Below are 16,518 nucleotides of genomic sequence, written 5' to 3'. Positions count from 1 at the left end.
ATGAGAGGAGTGTGGAGGGATATGGTTCAAGTGCAGGTCAGTGGGACGAGGCAAAAAATGGTTCAGCACAGACAAGATGGGCCAAAAGGCCTGTTTCTGAGCTGTAATTTTCTATGGTTCTATGCCTACGACACATTGCAAGCTTGCTACGAGTTCCTCACTCAGGGAAATGATTGGAATGAGTTTGTTGAGATTTCCTGAGAAACCATAGAACATAGAACATTACAGCGCAGAACAGGCCCTTCGGCCCACGATGTTGCGCCGACCAGTTAAAAAAAAAACAACAACAATGACCCACTAACCTAAACCAATCCCTTTTCGTCCATAAACCTATCCACGGATCTCTTAAACGCCCCCAAACTAGGCGCATTTACAACTGCAGCAGGCAGGGCATTCCAATCCCTCACCACCCTCTGGGTAAAGAACCTACCCCTGACATCTGTCCTATAACTACCCCCCTTAGTTTAAAGCCATGCCCCCTCGTGCTAGATTTTTCCATCAGAGGAAAAAGGCTATCACTATCCACCCTATCTAAACCTCTAATCATCTTATATGTTTCAATAAGATCCCCTCTTAGCCGCCTTCTTTCCAGCGAAAACAACCCCAAATCCCTCAGCCTCTCCTCATAGGATCTCCCCTCCATACCAGGCAACATCCTGGTAAACCTCCTCTGCACCCTCTCCAAAGCCTCCACATCCTTCCTGTAATGTGGGGACCAGAACTGCACACAATACTCCAAGTGCGGCCGCACCAGAGTTGTGTACAGTTGCAACATAACGCTACGACTCCTAAATTCAATCCCCCTACCAATAAACGCCAAGACACTGTATGCCTTCTTAACAACCTTATCTACTTGATTCCCAACTTTCAGGGATCTATGTACACATACACCTAGATCCCTCTGCTCCTCCACACTATTCAAAGTCTTCCCGTTAGCCCTATACTCAACACATCTGTTATTCCTACCAAAGTGAATTACCTCACATTTCTCTGCATTAAACTCCATCCGCCACCTCTCGGCCCAGCTCTGCAACCTGTCTAAGTCTTCCTGCAAACTATGACACCCTTCATCACTATCTACCACACCTCCGACTTTGGTGTCATCAGCAAATTTACTAATCCACCCAACTATACCCTCATCCAGATCATTAATAAAAATCACAAACAGCAGTGGCCCCAAAACAGATCCCTGAGGCACACCACTCGTAACCGAACTCCATGACGAATATTTACCATCAACCACCACCCTCTGTCTCCTATCCACTAGCCAATTCCTAATCCAGTTCCCTAGATCACCCCCAATCCCATACATCTGCATTTTGTGCAGAAGCCTACCATGGTGAACCTTATCGAACGCCTTACTAAAATCCATATACACCACGTCAACTGCCTTACCCCCATCCACCTCTTTGGTCACTTTCTCAAAAAACTCAATAAGGTTAGTAAGGCACGACCTACTCGCTAAAAAACCATGCTGACTATCTCCAATCAATCAATCTCCAATCAACTCATTACTCTAATTACTCATTACTCATTACCAGATACAAAGCAACTCGATGTGAGGCCTTCGATACGGAACCCACACTCACACATTGACCAATGTTACCTTTTGAACTGCCTGAGGAATATACCAAGGTTCATGCTCTTCTTACCATCCAGAACAGAAACCTAGAAATAAAAATCAGACATTAGAATATTTTCACAACCTCTGTCCCACTTTTCCAGCCTCTCAGAGTTGAGGAGATGGTTAACCCCAGTCACAGGGACAGCGTGTGATCATTTCAAATGCTACCACCGTCGCTATGTCAAAATCCTGACAACAGCCTCCCTAACACTGTGTGTACTTCCACTTCCGGTACTGAGCATACAGGAGGCCATTCAACCCATCGAACCTGCTTCACCATTCCATAACATCATTCCTGATTGGATACTTTAATGTCTTTTATCCTCACTATCCCTTTAGGTTATTGTTAATCAGAAATCTATCCATTTCTATCTTGAAAACACACAATGACTGAGCTTCCTCAGCTGTCTGGAACAAGTCTGATGAACATTCACTGCATTCTCTCTATGGCAATAACATCCTTAATGGATATTATTAAACTAGAAAGAGTGCAGAAGATTTACTAGGATGCTACAAAGACTTGATGGATTGAGTTATAAGGAGAGGCTGGCTAGACTTTTCCCTGGAGCATAGAGTCATCGAGGTTTACAGTATGGAAACAGGCCCTTCGGCCCAACTTGTCCATGCCATTCTTTTCTTAAACCAGAAAGCTAATCCCAATTGCCCACATTTGGCCCATATCCCTCTATAACCATCGTATCCATGTAACGTAAAATTGTACCTGCGTCCATAAAATTGTACCCACCTCTACTACTGCCTCTAGCAGCTTGTTCCAGACACTCACCACCCTCTGTGTGAAAAAATTACCCCTCTGGACACTTCTGTATCTCTCCCATCTCACCTTAAACCTCTGCCCTCTAGTTTTAGACTCCCCTTTGGGAAAAGATATTGACTATTTAGCTGATCTGTGCCCCTCATTATCTTATGGACCTCCAAGATCACCCTTTAGCCTCCTACGCTCCAGAGAAAAAAGTCCCTGTCTATCCAGCCTTTCCTTATAACTCAATCCATCAAGTCCCAGTAGCATCCTAGCAAATCTTTTCTGTACTCTTTCCAATTTAATAATATCTTTTCTGTAATAGGGTGACCACAATTGCGCAAAGTATGCCAAGTGTGGCCTTACCAATGTCTTGTACAACTTCAGCAAGACATTCCAACTCTTGTATTCACTGTTATGACTGATGAAACCAAGCATGCCGAATGCCTTCTTCACCACTCTGTCCACCTGTGACTCCACTTTCAAGGAGCTATGAACATGTACCCCTAGATCTCTTTGTTCTGTAACTCTCCCCAACGCCCTACCATTAACTGAGTAAGTCCTGCCCTGGTCCAATCTACCAAAATGCATCACCTCACATTTGTCTAAATTAAACTCCATCTGCCATTCATCAGCCCACTGGCCCAATTGATCAAGATCCTGCTGCAATTGGAGATAATTTTTTCACTGTCCACTATGCCACCAATCTTGGTGTCATCTGCAAACTTACTAACCATGTCCCCTATATTCTCATCAAAATCATTAATATAAATGATAAATAACAGTGGACCCAGCACTGATCCCTGAGGCACACCGCTGGTCACAGGCCTCCAGTTTGAAAAATAACTCTCTACAACCACCCTCTGGCTTCTGTCAAGAAGCCAATTTTGTATCCATTTAGATACCTCACCCTGGATCCCGTGAGATTTAACCTTATGCAACAACCTACCATGCAGTACCTTGTCAAAGGCCTTGCTAAAGTCCATGTAGATAACATCAACTGCACTGCCCTCATCTACCTTCTCGGTTACCCCTGTCTCTCTAAATGCCTGTACATCCTGTCTCTCAAAATATCTTCCAACAATTTACCCACCACAGAGGTTTAGGGATGATCTTATAGAGGTCTATAAAATAATGAGGGGCGTAGATCGACTAGATAGTCAATATCTTTTCCCAAAGATAGGGGAGTCCAAAACTCGAGGGCATTGGCTGAAGGGGAGAGAGAAGAGATACAGAAGTGTCCAGAGGAGCAATTTTTTCACACAGAGGGTGATGAGTGTCTGGAACAAGCTGCCAGAGGCAGTAGTGGAGGTGGGTACAATTTTGTCTTTTAAAAAGCATTTAGACAGTTACATGGGTAAAATGGGTACAGAGGGATATGGGGCAAATGCAGGCAATTGGGATTAGTTTAGGGGTTTAAAGAAAAGGGCGGCATGGAGAAGTTGGGCCAAAGGGCCTGATTCCGTGCTGTAAACCTCTCTGACTCTATGATCCTTTCTCAATAAGGGAAATTAAACTGCAGTCAGTCCTCCCGGAAATCCCACTGCAAATTAACACCAGCATCAAACCCAATTCTGAGTGTCCCACCATATTCTACACATATCCTCCAGTGAACTCACCAGTTGGAGGAGGCTTGAGAAAGTTCCACTCTCTGATTCCACCAGGTTTTGAGGAAGAGATTTCCAGAGACTCATCTCCTTCCGAGAGAAAAGTTTCTCCCAATTTCTGTCTTAAATGAGCGACCCCTTAAGTTTAAACAGTGACCCCTTAGTTCTAGATTCTCCTACAAGCGGAAACATCCTCTCCACATTCACCCTGTCAATATCGCTTGGATCCGAGAGGTTTTGATCAAATCACCTCTTACTTTTCCAAAGTCTAGCGGATTCAAACCTAACCTTTACAACCTTTCCTCATAAGACAACTCTCCCATTCCTGGTATTAGTCTAATAAAACTCTCGGAACTGTTCCTAATGCAGTTACTTCCTGATATAATAGGGTCAGTGCTGTGCACAATACTCCAGATGTGATCTCACCAATGCCCTGCGCAACTGAAGCAGAACTGCCCGGTTTCAATTCCCCTCACAATAAACTCTAACACACAATTAATTTTCCTAATTACTTGCTGTACCTGCATACTAACTTCTTGTGATTTATGCACAAGGACACCCAGATCCCTCTGCACCTCAAAGCTCTACAAACTCTCACCATTTGGATAATAAGTTTCTTTTTTATTCATGCTGCCAAAATGGACAACTTCAAATTTGCCCACATTATACTAGATCTTTGCCACTCACCTAACCTAGCTATTATCCTTGAGTAGCCTTCTTATATCGTCCTCACAATTTACTTTCCAGCCTATTTTTGTGTCATCAGTAAGCTTAGCAACCATCTCCATTGGCTCCTTCATCCAAGTCATTGATATAAATTGTAAAAACTTGAGTCCCAGCACTGATCCACATTCACATCCTGCCATCCAGACAATGGCCCATTTATGCCTACTCTGTGCTTCCTCCCACAGTCTGAAAGATGTGCTTGTTAGGGTGCATTGACCTGAACAGCGGCCAGAGTGTGGCAACTAGGGGAATTTCACAGTAACTTCATTGCAGTGTTAATGTAAGCCTTACTTGTGATTAATAAATAAACTTTTACTTTTAACTTTTTCCTATTAGCCAATCAAGTCTGTAGGAGCTCAGTGACCCCCTGGTGAAACCCAAACTGGGCGTCACTGAGCAGGTTATTGCTGAGCAGGTGCTGCTTGATAGCGCTGTCAATGACCCCTTCCATCACTTTACTGATGATCAGGAGAAGATTTCCAGTTTAATTGTTCATCACCATTCACAACAGGATGTGGAAGGACTGCAGAGCCTAGATCTGATCGGCTGGTTGTGGGATGGATTAGCTCTGTCTATTACTTGCTGTTTTTCCCGTTTGCTATGCAGAGTCCTGTGTTGGACCTTCACCAGGGGGACACCTCATTTTTAGTAATGCCGGGTGCTGCTCCTGGCCATTCAGCCCATCGAGCCTGCTCCACCATTGATTTTGATCACGGCTGATCATCAAATTCAATCTCCTGATCCCTCTTTCCCCTCAAGAAGTTTGATGGCCCACAGCATCTCACGGATTCCCGGGTTTGAGTTGTTAGATCGGTTTGAATTCTGTCTCAATTAGCACAGTGATAGCGCCACACAACACGATGGAGGGCTGTTCTCAACGTGAACAAAGAACAAAGAAAATTCCAGCACAGGAACAGGCCCTTCGGCCCCTCCAAGCCTGCACTGACCATGCTGCCCGACTGAACCAAAACCCCCTACCCTTCCGGGGACCGTATCCCTCTATTCCCATCCTATTCATGGATTTGTCCAGATGCCCCTTAAAAGTCACAACCGTATCCGCTTCCACTACCTCCGCCGGCAGCGAGTTCCAGGCACCCACCACCCTCTGTGTAAAAAATCTGCCTTGTACATCTCCTTTAAACCTTGCCCCTCGCACCTTAAACCTGTGCCCCCGAGTAATTGACTCTTCCACCCTGGGAAAAAGTTTCTGACTATCCACTCTGTCCATGCCCCTCATAATCTTGTAGGCTTCTATCAGGTCTCCCCTCAACCTCCGTCGCTCCAGTGAGAACAAACCAAGTTTCTCCAACCTCTCCTCATAGCTAATGCCCTCCATACCAGGCAACATCCTGGTAAATCTTTTCTGTTCCCTCTCCAAAGCCTCCACATCCTTCTGGTAGTGTGGGTGACCCAGAATTGAACACTATATTCCAAGTGCGGCCTCACTAAGGTTCTATAAAGCTGCAACATGATTTGCCAATTTTTAAACTCAATGCCCCGGCCGATGAAGGCAAGCATGCCGTATGCCTTCCTGACTACCTTCTCCACCTGCATTGCCACTTTCATAGAAAACATACAACATAGAACACTACAGCACAAACAGGGCCTTCGGCCCACAAGTTGAGCCTAACATGTCCTTATCTACTAGGTTTACCTATAACTCTCTATCTTACTAAGATCCATGTACTTATCTAAAAGTCTCTTAAAAGACCCCAGTAAGTTCACCTCCATCACCACCGACGGCAGCCGATTCCACTCACCCACCACCCTCTGAGTGAAAAACTTACCCCTAACATCTCCTCTGTACCTACTCCCCGCACCTTAAACCTGTGTCCTCTCGTAGCGACCATTTCAGCCCTGGGAAATAGCCTCCGAGAATCCACCCTATCTATTCCTCTCAACATTTTATAAACCTCTATCAGGTCGCCTCTCAACCTTCGTCTCTCCAGGGAGAAGAGTCCCAGCTCCCTCAGCCTATCCTCATAAAACATGCCTCCCAATCCAGGCAACATCCTTGTAAATCTCCTCTGTACCCTTTCAATAGCTTCTACGTCCTTCCTGTAGTGAGGCGACCAGAACTGCGCACAGTACTCCAAGTGGGGTCTGACAAGGGTCCTATAAAGTTGCAGCATTACCTCCCGACTCCTAAACTCAATCCCTCGATCGATGAAGGCCAGGACACCGTACGCCTTCTTAACCACATCCTCCACCTGCGAGGCCGCTTTGAGCATCCTATGAACTCGGACCCCAAGATCCTTCTGATCTTCCACACTGCCAAGAGTCCCACCATTAATATTATATTCTGCCATCCCATCAGACCTGACAAAATGAACCACTACACATTTATCTGGGTTGAAGTCCATCTGCCACTTCTCCGCCCAGTCTTGCATCCCATCAATGTCTTGTTGCAACTTCTGACATCCCTCCAGACTATCCACAACACCGCCAACCTTTGTGTCATCAGCAAACTTACCAACCCATCTCTCCACTTCCTCATCCAGGTCATTTATGAAAATGACAAACAGCAAGGGTCCCAGAACAGATCCCTGGGGCACTCCACTGGTGACCGACCTCCATGCAGAATATGACCCATCTACAACCACTCTCTGCCTTCTGTGGGCAAGCCAGTTCTGAACCCACAAAGCAATGTCCCCTTGGATCCCATGCCCCCTCACTTTCTCAATAAGCCTTGCATGGGGCACCTTATCAAATGCCTTGCTGAAGTCCATCTACTGCTCTTCCTTCATCAATGTGTTTAGACACATTCTCAAAAAATTCAATCAGGCTTGTAAGGCATGATCTGCCTTTAACAAAGCCGTGCTGACTATTCTTAATCATACTATACCTCTCCAAATGTTCACAAATCCTGCCCCTCAGGATCTTCTCCATCAACTTTCCAACCGCTGAGGTTTGACTCCCTGGTCTATAATTTCCAGGGCTATCTCTACTCCCTTTCTTGAATAAAGGAACAACATCCGCTATCCTCCAATCCTCTGGAACCTCTCCCGTCTCCATTGATGACGCAAAGATCATCGCCAGGATAAACACACCTTTCCACAGCTACCCTCTGTCTTCTTTGACAACGACTGAATGAACATCGCTCGACAATCACCAGGCAAGACTGTTCCCTTCCTGTTGGCGAACACTTCAGTGGTCACGGGCATTCAGCCTCTGACCTTCGGGTAAGCATTCTCCAAGGCAGCCTTCATGACACACGACAGCGCAGAGTCGCTGAGCAGAGACTGATAGCCAAGTTCCGCACACATGAGGGCGGTCTCAACAGGGATCTTGGGTTCATGTCGCACTATCTGTAACCCCCGTGACTTGCCTGGGGTTTGCAAAATCTCACTAACTGTCCTATCGTAGAACCCTACAGTGCAGAAAGAGGCCCTTCGGCCCGTCAAGTCTGCACCAAACACAACTCCACCCAGGCCCTACCCCCATATCCCTACATATTTTATCCATTAATCCCTCTAACCTAAACATCTCAGGACACTTAGGGGCAATTTTTTAGCGTGGCCAATCAACCTAACCCGCACATCTTTGGACTGTGGGAGGAAACTGGAGCACCCAGAGGAAACCCACGCAAACACGAGGTCTGTTGTAGGTAAAATGTTAGAATCCGTCATCAAGGAGGAAATAGCGAGGCATCTTGAGGGGAATTGCTTGATAGAGCAGACGCAGCACGGTTTCGTTAAGGGGAAGTCGTGTCTGACAAATTTACTGGAGTTATATGAGGATGTGTCTAGGGCGGTGGATAGAGGAGAGCCGGTGGATGTGGTCTTTCTTGATTTTCAGAAGGCGTTTGACAAGGTACCTCACAAGAGGTTATTGCAGAAGGTCAGGGGACATGGAGTTGGGGGTAGGGTGTTAGCGTGGATAGAGGACTGGTTGTCAAATAGGAGGCAGAGAGTGGGGGTCAATGGGTGCTATTTGGATTGGCGGTTGGTGACTAGTGGGGTGCCCCAGGGGTCGGTGCTGGGGCCTCAGCTATTTACCATTTATATAGATGATCTGGAGGAGGGAACCGAGTGTAGGGTGTCGAAATTTGCTGATGACACCAAGATTGGTGGAACGGCAAATTGTGCGGAGGGTGTGGAGAGTCTACAGAAGGATCTAGATAGGCTGGGCGAACGGGCCAGGAAATGGCAAATGGAATTTAATGTTGGCAAGTGCGAGGTGGTCCACTTTGGTAGGAAGAATGGTAGGAAGGACTATTACTTACGTGGCGAAAAACTGCAGCATGCGACGGTGCAGAGGGACCTCGGGGTCCTTGTGCATGAGTCGCAAAAACCCAGCTTGCAGGTGCAGCAGGTGGTCAGGAAGGCGAATGGGATGCTGGCCTTCATAGCGAGGGGGATTGAATATAAAAGTAGGGAGGTCTTGCTGCAGCAGTATAGGGCATTGGTGAGGCCGCAGCTGGAGTACTGTGTGCAGTTTTGGGCGCCGCACCTGCGCAAGGATATTTTGGCCCTGGAGGGAGTGCAGAGGAGGTTTACTAGGCTGATACCGGAGTTGAGGGGGTTGAGCTATGAGGAGAGGCTGAATAAACTAGGCTTGTACTCGTTAGAGTTTAGAAGAATGAGGGGAGATCTCATTGAGACGTATAAGATGATGAATGGGATGGATAGGATAGAGGTGGAGAGACTCTTCCCGCTCAAAAAAGACAGTAGGACTAGGGGGCACAGCCTCAAGATAAAGGGGGGGGCGGTTTAGAACGGAGTTGAGGAGGAACTTCTTCACTCAAAGGGTGGTGAATCTCTGGAATTCTCTGCCCGTTGAAGTGGTGGAGGCTGCCTCGCTAAATATTTTTAAGACGCGGGTTGATGGGTTTTTGATAAGAGAGGGGATTAAGGGTTATGGGGAGAGGGCGGGAAAGCGGAACTGAGCCACAACAGATCAGCCATGATCTTATTGAATGGCGGGGCAGGCTCGAAGGGCTAGATGGCCTACTCCTGCTCCTATTTCTTGTGTTCTTATGTTCTATACAGCTGCAGCAAGACCTCCCTACTTTTATATTCAATCCCCCTCGCTATGAAGGCCAGCATCCCATTCGCCTTCCTGACCACCTGCTGCACCTGCAAGCTGGGTTTTTGCGACTCATGCACAAGGACCCCGAGGTCCCTCTGCACCGTCGCCTGCTGCAGTTTTTCGCCACGTAAGTAATAGTCCTTCCTACCATTCTTCCTACCAAAGTGGACCACCTCACACTTGCCAACATTAAATTCCATTTGCCATTTCCTGGCCCATTCGCCCAGCCTATCTAGATCCTTCTGCAGACTCTCCACACCCTCCGCACAATTTGCCTTTCCACCAATCTTGGTGTCATCAGCAAATTTTGACACCATACACTCGGTTCCCTCCTCCAGATCATCTATATAAATGGTAAATAGCTGAGGCCCCAGCACCGACCCCTGGGGCACTCCACTAGTCACCATCCGCCAATCCGAATAGCACCCATTGACCCCCACTCTCTGCCTCCTATTTGACAACCAATCCTCTATCCACGCTAACACCCTACCCCCAAGTCCATGTCCCCTGACCTTCTGCAATAACCTCTTGTGAGGTATCTTGTCAAACGCCTTCTGAAAATCCAGAAAGACCACATCCACCGGCTCTCCTCTATCCACCGCCCTAGACACATCCTCATAGAACTCCAGTAAATTTGTCAGACACGACTTCCCCTTAATGAAACCGTGCTGCATCTGCTCTATCAAGCAATTCTCCTCAAGATGCCTCGCTATTTCCTCCTTAATGACGGATTCTAACATTTTACCTACAACAGACGTTAAACTAACCGGCCTATAATTCCCCGCCTTTTGCCTGGCACCCTTCTTAAACAACGGCGTAACATTAGCCGTTTTCCAATCTTCCGGCACTTCCCCGGAATCCAGCGACGTCTGGAAAATAACCACCAAGGCATCCACTATCACCTCCGCCATTTCTTTCAGAACCCTCGGATGCATTCCATCCGGTCCTGGGGACTTGTCCACAATCAGCCCCTCCAGTCTGTCGAGCACCGCCTCTCTAGTAACAGTAATGTCATTAAGACCCTCCAGTCCTATCACCTTTCCATCGCTAACACCCGGCAAATTATTCACGTCCTCCTCCGTGAAGACAGAAACAAAAAAGTTATTCAAGACCTCAGCCATATCCCCATCCCCTACCACTAAGTCCCCTTCTCATCCTCTAAGGGTCCAACGTTCACCCTAGCCAGCCTCTTCCTTTTTATATATTTATAAAAACTCTTGCTATCCTTTTTTATATTAAGCGCTAGCCCAGCTTCATAGTTTCTCCTACCCTTCTTTATCAACTTCTTTGTCAATCTTTGTTGACATTTAACCTCTCCCAATCCTCTTCTCGCCCACTACTCTTAGCTACTCTAAATTCCTCTGCTTTTAACACTTTCCTTCACCTCCTTCGTTATCCATGGCTTATTACCTCTCCTCCTACGGTCCTTTTTGACCATCGGAATAAATTTCTGCTGAGCACCAAGAAAGATCTCCTTAAAGATCCTCCACTGCTCTTCAGCAGACCCTCCCTCCAACGCGCTCCCCCAGTCCACATTCGCCAATTCTTCTCTCATCCTACCGTACTCCCCTCTATTCAAACAAAGTACGCGTGTCCGGGAACCCACTTTCTCCTCCTCCATCTGCACCAGAAACTCCACCATACAATGATCACTCTCCCTAAGAGGATCCTTCACCGCAAGGTCCCTAATTCTACCCGCCTCATTACATAACACCAGATCCAAGATAGCTCGCTCCCTCGTTGGCTCCAACACACACTGTTCAAGGAAACTATCCCGGCAGCATTCCAAGAACTCTTCCTCAAGCCCACCTCGTCCAACATGGGTCGACCAATCAATATGTAGATTGAAATCCCCCATAACTACGGCCGTCCCATTCCTGCACGCCGCACTTATTTGCGCGTTAACAGCCCGCCCCCCCTCCAGATCATTATTCGGGGGCCTATCACCACCGACACTCAGTAGCAGCCGTGTGGACTATCTACAAGATGCAGCAATTCACCAAGACTCCGATGCACCCGAGACCTGCAGCCTAATCACTCAGTCTCGTCATGTTACTGATTCACTGGTGGGGAGCTATTCCCTGCCAATAATGGGAATATCTCCAAGCTTCCTCCCTCTGAGCCACACAGGAACTTCGGGATCCCATCGATCCCTGTTCCTGTCTCCATTGCAATGTCGAGGCCAATCTGATTCAATTTGCAAACCAATCAGCGCACTACCCTCCCGCTGTATGAAATTTGGTATTCTTGTGTTTGTCCTGATGAGTGAATGATGGAAAGTTTTGACAGTATGATCCTCTTTCCAGCGATATGAATATTTATTCAATCTGTCCTGAGTTAAATCTGAACAGTTTAATGACAGAATCATTGAGTTCCTTTTCTCTGTGTGATTAAATCCAGTGTTGTTTCTCCCAGGGGTTTGGGGCTATCACCGTCCTCACACACACACAGACTGAGGGCAATCTCCTGTGTCTCAGGGTTGAGTTATAAACCAGTGATCAGGCAGTAAACTGTCTGCTAACCTCACCCGGCGAGAGTCAGTCCCTCGCTGCTGTTAGCCATCACTCACTACCCACCGAGGCTAACGTTCCCCACTCCCTCCCTCCCTCCCTCTGCTCTCGCTCCCTCCACTCTCCCTCCTTCCCTCCCTCCGCTCTCCCTCCCTCCCTCCCTCCCTCCGCTCTCTCTCCCTCCCTCCCTCCCCTCCGCTCTCTCTCCCTCTCTCCCTCCCTCCCTCCACTCTCCCTCCCTCCCTCCCTCCACTCTCCCTCCCTCCGCTCTCCTCCCTCCCCCTCCCTCCCTCCCTCCGCTCTCCCTCCCTCCGCTCTCCCTCCCTCCCTCCCTCCGCTCTCCCTCCTTCCCTCCCTCCGCTCTCCCTCCCTCCCTCCCTCCGCTCTCCCTCCTTCCCTCCCTCCGCTCTCCCTCCCTCCCTCCCTCCGCTCTCCCTCCCTCCCCTCCCTCCGCTCTCCCTCCCTCCCTCCCTCCGCTCCCCTCCCTCCCTCCCTCCCTCCGCTCTCCCTCCTCCCTCCCTCCGCTCTCCCTCCCTCCCTCCCTCCGCTCTCCCTCCCTCCCTCCCTCCCTCCGCTCTCCCTCCCTCCCTCCCTCCGCTCTCCCTCCTCCCTCCCTCCGCTCTCCCTCCCTCCCTCCCTCCGCTCTCCCTCCCTCCCTCCCTCCGCTCTCCCTCCCTCCCTCCCTCCGCTCTCCCTCCCTCCCTCCCTCCGCTCTCTCTCCCTCCCTCCCTCCCTCCGCTCTCCCTCCCTCCCTCCCTCCGCTCTCTCTCCCTCCCTCCCTCCCTCCGCTCTCTCTCCCTCCCCCCCCTCCGCTCTCCCCCCTCCCTCCGCTCTCCCTCCCTCCCCCTCTCCCTCCCTCCCCCCTCCCTCTCCCTCCCTCCCTCCCTCCCCTCCCTCCCTCCCTCCCTCCCCTCTCCCTCCCTCCCCCCCCTCTCCCTCCCTCCCCCCCCTCTCCCTCCCTCCCCCCCCTCTCCCCTTCCCTCCCTCCCCTCTCCCTCCCTCCCTCCCCTCTCCCTCCTCCCCTCTCCCTCCCTCCCTCCACTCTCCCTCCCTCCCTCCTCCACTCTCCCTCCCTCCGCTCTCCCTCCCTCCCTCCCTCCACTCTCCCTCCCTCCGCTCTCCCTCCCCTCCCTCCCTCCCTCCACTCTCCCTCCCTCCCTCCCTCCCTCCACTCTCCCTCCCTCCGCTCTCCCTCCCTCCCTCCCTCCGCTCTCCCTCCCTCCCTCCCTCCGCTCTCCCTCCCTCCGCTCTCCCTCCCTCCCTCCCTCCACTCTCCCTCCCTCCGCTCTCCCTCCCTCCGCTCTCCCTCCCTCCCTCTGCTCTCTCTCCCTCTCTCCCTCCCTCCCTCCCTGCCACTCTCCCTCCTTCCCTCCCTCCGCCTCTCTCCCTCCCTCCGCTCTCTCTCCCTCCGCTCTCCCTCCCTCCGCTTCTCTCCCTCCCTCCGCTCTCTCTCCCTCCGCTCTCCCTCCCTCCGCTCTCCCTCCCTCCCTCCTCTCTCCCTCCCTCCCTCCCTCTCTCCCTCCCTCCCTCCCTCCCTCTGCTCTCTCTCCCTCCCTCCGCTCTCTCTCCCTCCCTCCCTCCCTCCCTCTGCTCTCTCTCCCTCCCTCCGCCTCTCTCTCCTCCCTCCCTCCCTCCCTCTGCTCTCTCTCCCTCCCTCCGCTCTCCCTCCCTCCGCTCTCCCTCCCTCCCTCCCTCCCTCCGCTCTCCCTCCCTCCCCCCGATGTTTCACTCGGAGTGTTATTGAGTTGACGGGGGCCTGTCCAGCTTTGCTCACCTGTTCCTCACCGTTTCTCTGAGGAGAATTTGCTCGGAAGCTCCCTCGGACACTCAGCCGTTTCTCATCATTTTTGCGTCCGAATAACTCCTCCATCCTCTCGGTGTCGATGTCGAAATGTTCCGGACATTTCTCCACTGTCCAAATATTCTGCTTCCCGACCACGCGATGCTGGGGGAGAGCGTCCCAGTTAAACTTCCTCAACCTCGATCGCCGAGTCACTCCCTGCCTCTGAATCCCTCCCGAGGGAAGAGGAGGAGGAGGGGGAGGGGGAGGTGGTGGAGGAGGGGCTGGAGGAGGAGCTGGTTGCCCCTGGTTACCAGGTTGGGGGGGAGGGGCTGGTTGTCCCTGGTTACCAGGTTGGGGGGGAGGGCTGGTTGTCCCTGGTTACCAGGTTGGGGGGGAGGGGCTGGTTGTCCCTGGTTACCAGGTTGGGGAGGAGGAGCTGGTTGTCCCTGGTTACCAGGTTGGGGGGGAGGGGCTGGTTGCTCCTGGTTACCAGGTTGGGGGGGAGGGGCTGGTTGTCCCTGGTTACCAGGTTGGGGGGGAGGGGCTGGTTGCTCCTGGTTACCAGGTTGGGGGGGAGGGGCTGGTTGTCCCTGGTTACCAGGTTGGGGGGGAGGGGCTGGTTGCTCCTGGTTACCAGGTTGGGGGGGAGGGGCTGGTTGCCCCTGGTTACCAGGTTGGGGGGGAGGGGCTGGTTGCCCCTGGTTACCAGGTTGGGGGGGAGGGGCTGGTTGCCCCTGGTTACCAGGTTGGGGGGGAGGTGCTGGTTGCCCCTGGTTACCAGGTTTGGGGGGAGGGGCTGGTTTTCCAGACGAATCAGGAGAGAGGGGTAGCTCTCGGTCTGTGGTGGCAGTTACCATGGTGACAGGCGACCTTTCCATATTCTGTTCTGAGCGATCCCAACAATCACTCAACAGAAATAATCAAATCCGGTCGTGTCGCGGGGGAGACGGCATCTTTCCCAGGAAAACCGGAGAGATAAACACCAACTGGACTGGACTGAGGAACCATCAACCCATCAGCTCAATCACCCTGGAAAAGGAGACAAGAGGCAGAGAATCGCCACGGTGCAAAGGTCACAGTCAACAGCAACAACTTAACAGTCAAACATTACCAGGAGGAGGCCACTCGGCCCCTCGAGGCCTGCTCCCCCATTCTATAAGATCATGGCTGACCTGATGGTAACCTCAGCGCCACAGTCCTGCTGAACCCGATAACCTTTCACCTCCATAACCTTTCACCCCAATAACCTTTCACCCCAATAATCTTTCACCCCAATAACCTTTCACCCCAATAATCTTTCACCCCAATAATCTTTCACCCCAATAATCTTTCACCCTGATAACCTTTCACCCCCTTGTTAATCGAGATTCTATCGAGCTTTGGCTGAAAAATACCCAGACTCTGCTTCCTTTGTTTTTTGAGGAAGCGAGTTCCAGAGACTCTCAACCTTCAGAACAAATTTCTCCCCATTTCTGTCTTAAACAGTGACCCCTTAGTTCTAGATTCTCCTACAAGTGGAAACGTCCTCTCCACATTCACCCTGTCAATATCGCTTGGATCCGAGAGGTTTTGGTCAAATCACCTCTTACTTTTCCAAAGTCTAGCGGATTCAAACCTTTCCTTATCAGATATATTTTGTTTGTGCTTTAATAAATCAGTCCAAACCTGCAGGAACTTATACACGGATAGAGGTCACTGAGCTCCGAGACTGATCAGGACAGATTAGAAAGGTCTGGAAGGAGGGGAGTGATGATGTGGAGATGCTGGAGTTATTCTGGGGTAAACTCAGTAAGAAGTCTCGCAACACCAGGTTAAAGTTCATCAGGTTTATTTGTAGCAAACACCACTAACTTTCAGGGCGTTTGCTACTAAATAAACCTGTTGGACTTTAACCTGGTGTTGTGAGACTTTTTACTGCATGTACCCCAGAATAACACCGGCATCTCTACATCGTGACCACCACAGACACCGCAAACAGCCGGCTCCATGTGGAGACGATCTCCGAGAAGATCACACATATTGACACAGACATCAAGTTTTTACATGGAGAGAAGTGAGTCAGAGAGGTGGAGAGGGTGAGGGTGGGAACTACACATCGCACTGAGGAAAATTAGCAATAGCTCAAGAGAATCCGAAATACTGGAAGTCCCAGCAGGAGGGGAAAGAGAGAAGAATGATGTGAATCCAAACTCTACCTTCATCCCAGACTCCACATTGCCTCTCCCCTCTCACAAAATCTGCTCACACTTCCCCCTTCCAGACAGGAGGAGGCCAGCAGGAATTAGGGAGTGCTCTGAGTGTGCAGATTTGAGTGGAATTAACGTGAAAGCAGCAGAAAGCGCTCCAGCTGGAGGTGGGAGTGAGAGGACGGGCGTCACAGGTTGTTACGTGTGCAGAGTGAGGAATGAGAAAGGGCAGAGACTGTGCCCTGAGGGTTCCACACCCAGTCCCATGATCCCAGCCAGGAACTATTCCTACAT

General features: G+C 50.4%; 1 protein-coding gene across 1 annotated transcript in view; it reads right to left on the bottom strand.

The window, feature by feature from the left end:
• LOC145349463 (uncharacterized) overlaps window positions 1-14,232 on the bottom strand; it is a 45,665-nt gene extending 31,433 nt beyond the window's left edge. The window contains exons 1-2 of the mRNA XM_080198010.1: window positions 14,030-14,232; window positions 1,607-1,668 (exon numbers count right to left, since the gene is read on the bottom strand). Coding sequence (XP_080054136.1) covers window positions 1,607-1,668; window positions 14,030-14,125 — 158 coding nt within the window. The 5' untranslated portion in view covers window positions 14,126-14,232. The remainder of the gene's footprint in view (window positions 1-1,606; window positions 1,669-14,029) is intronic.
• Between the last annotated feature and the right edge of the window lie 2,286 nt (window positions 14,233-16,518).

This window comes from Carcharhinus amblyrhynchos, chromosome 10 (genome assembly GCF_965287045.1).
Source record: "Carcharhinus amblyrhynchos chromosome 10, sCarAmb.v2.hapA, whole genome shotgun sequence".
NCBI classification, from domain to species: domain Eukaryota; kingdom Metazoa; phylum Chordata; class Chondrichthyes; order Carcharhiniformes; family Carcharhinidae; genus Carcharhinus; species Carcharhinus amblyrhynchos.
This window is presented reverse-complemented; position numbering and strand designations above follow the sequence as displayed.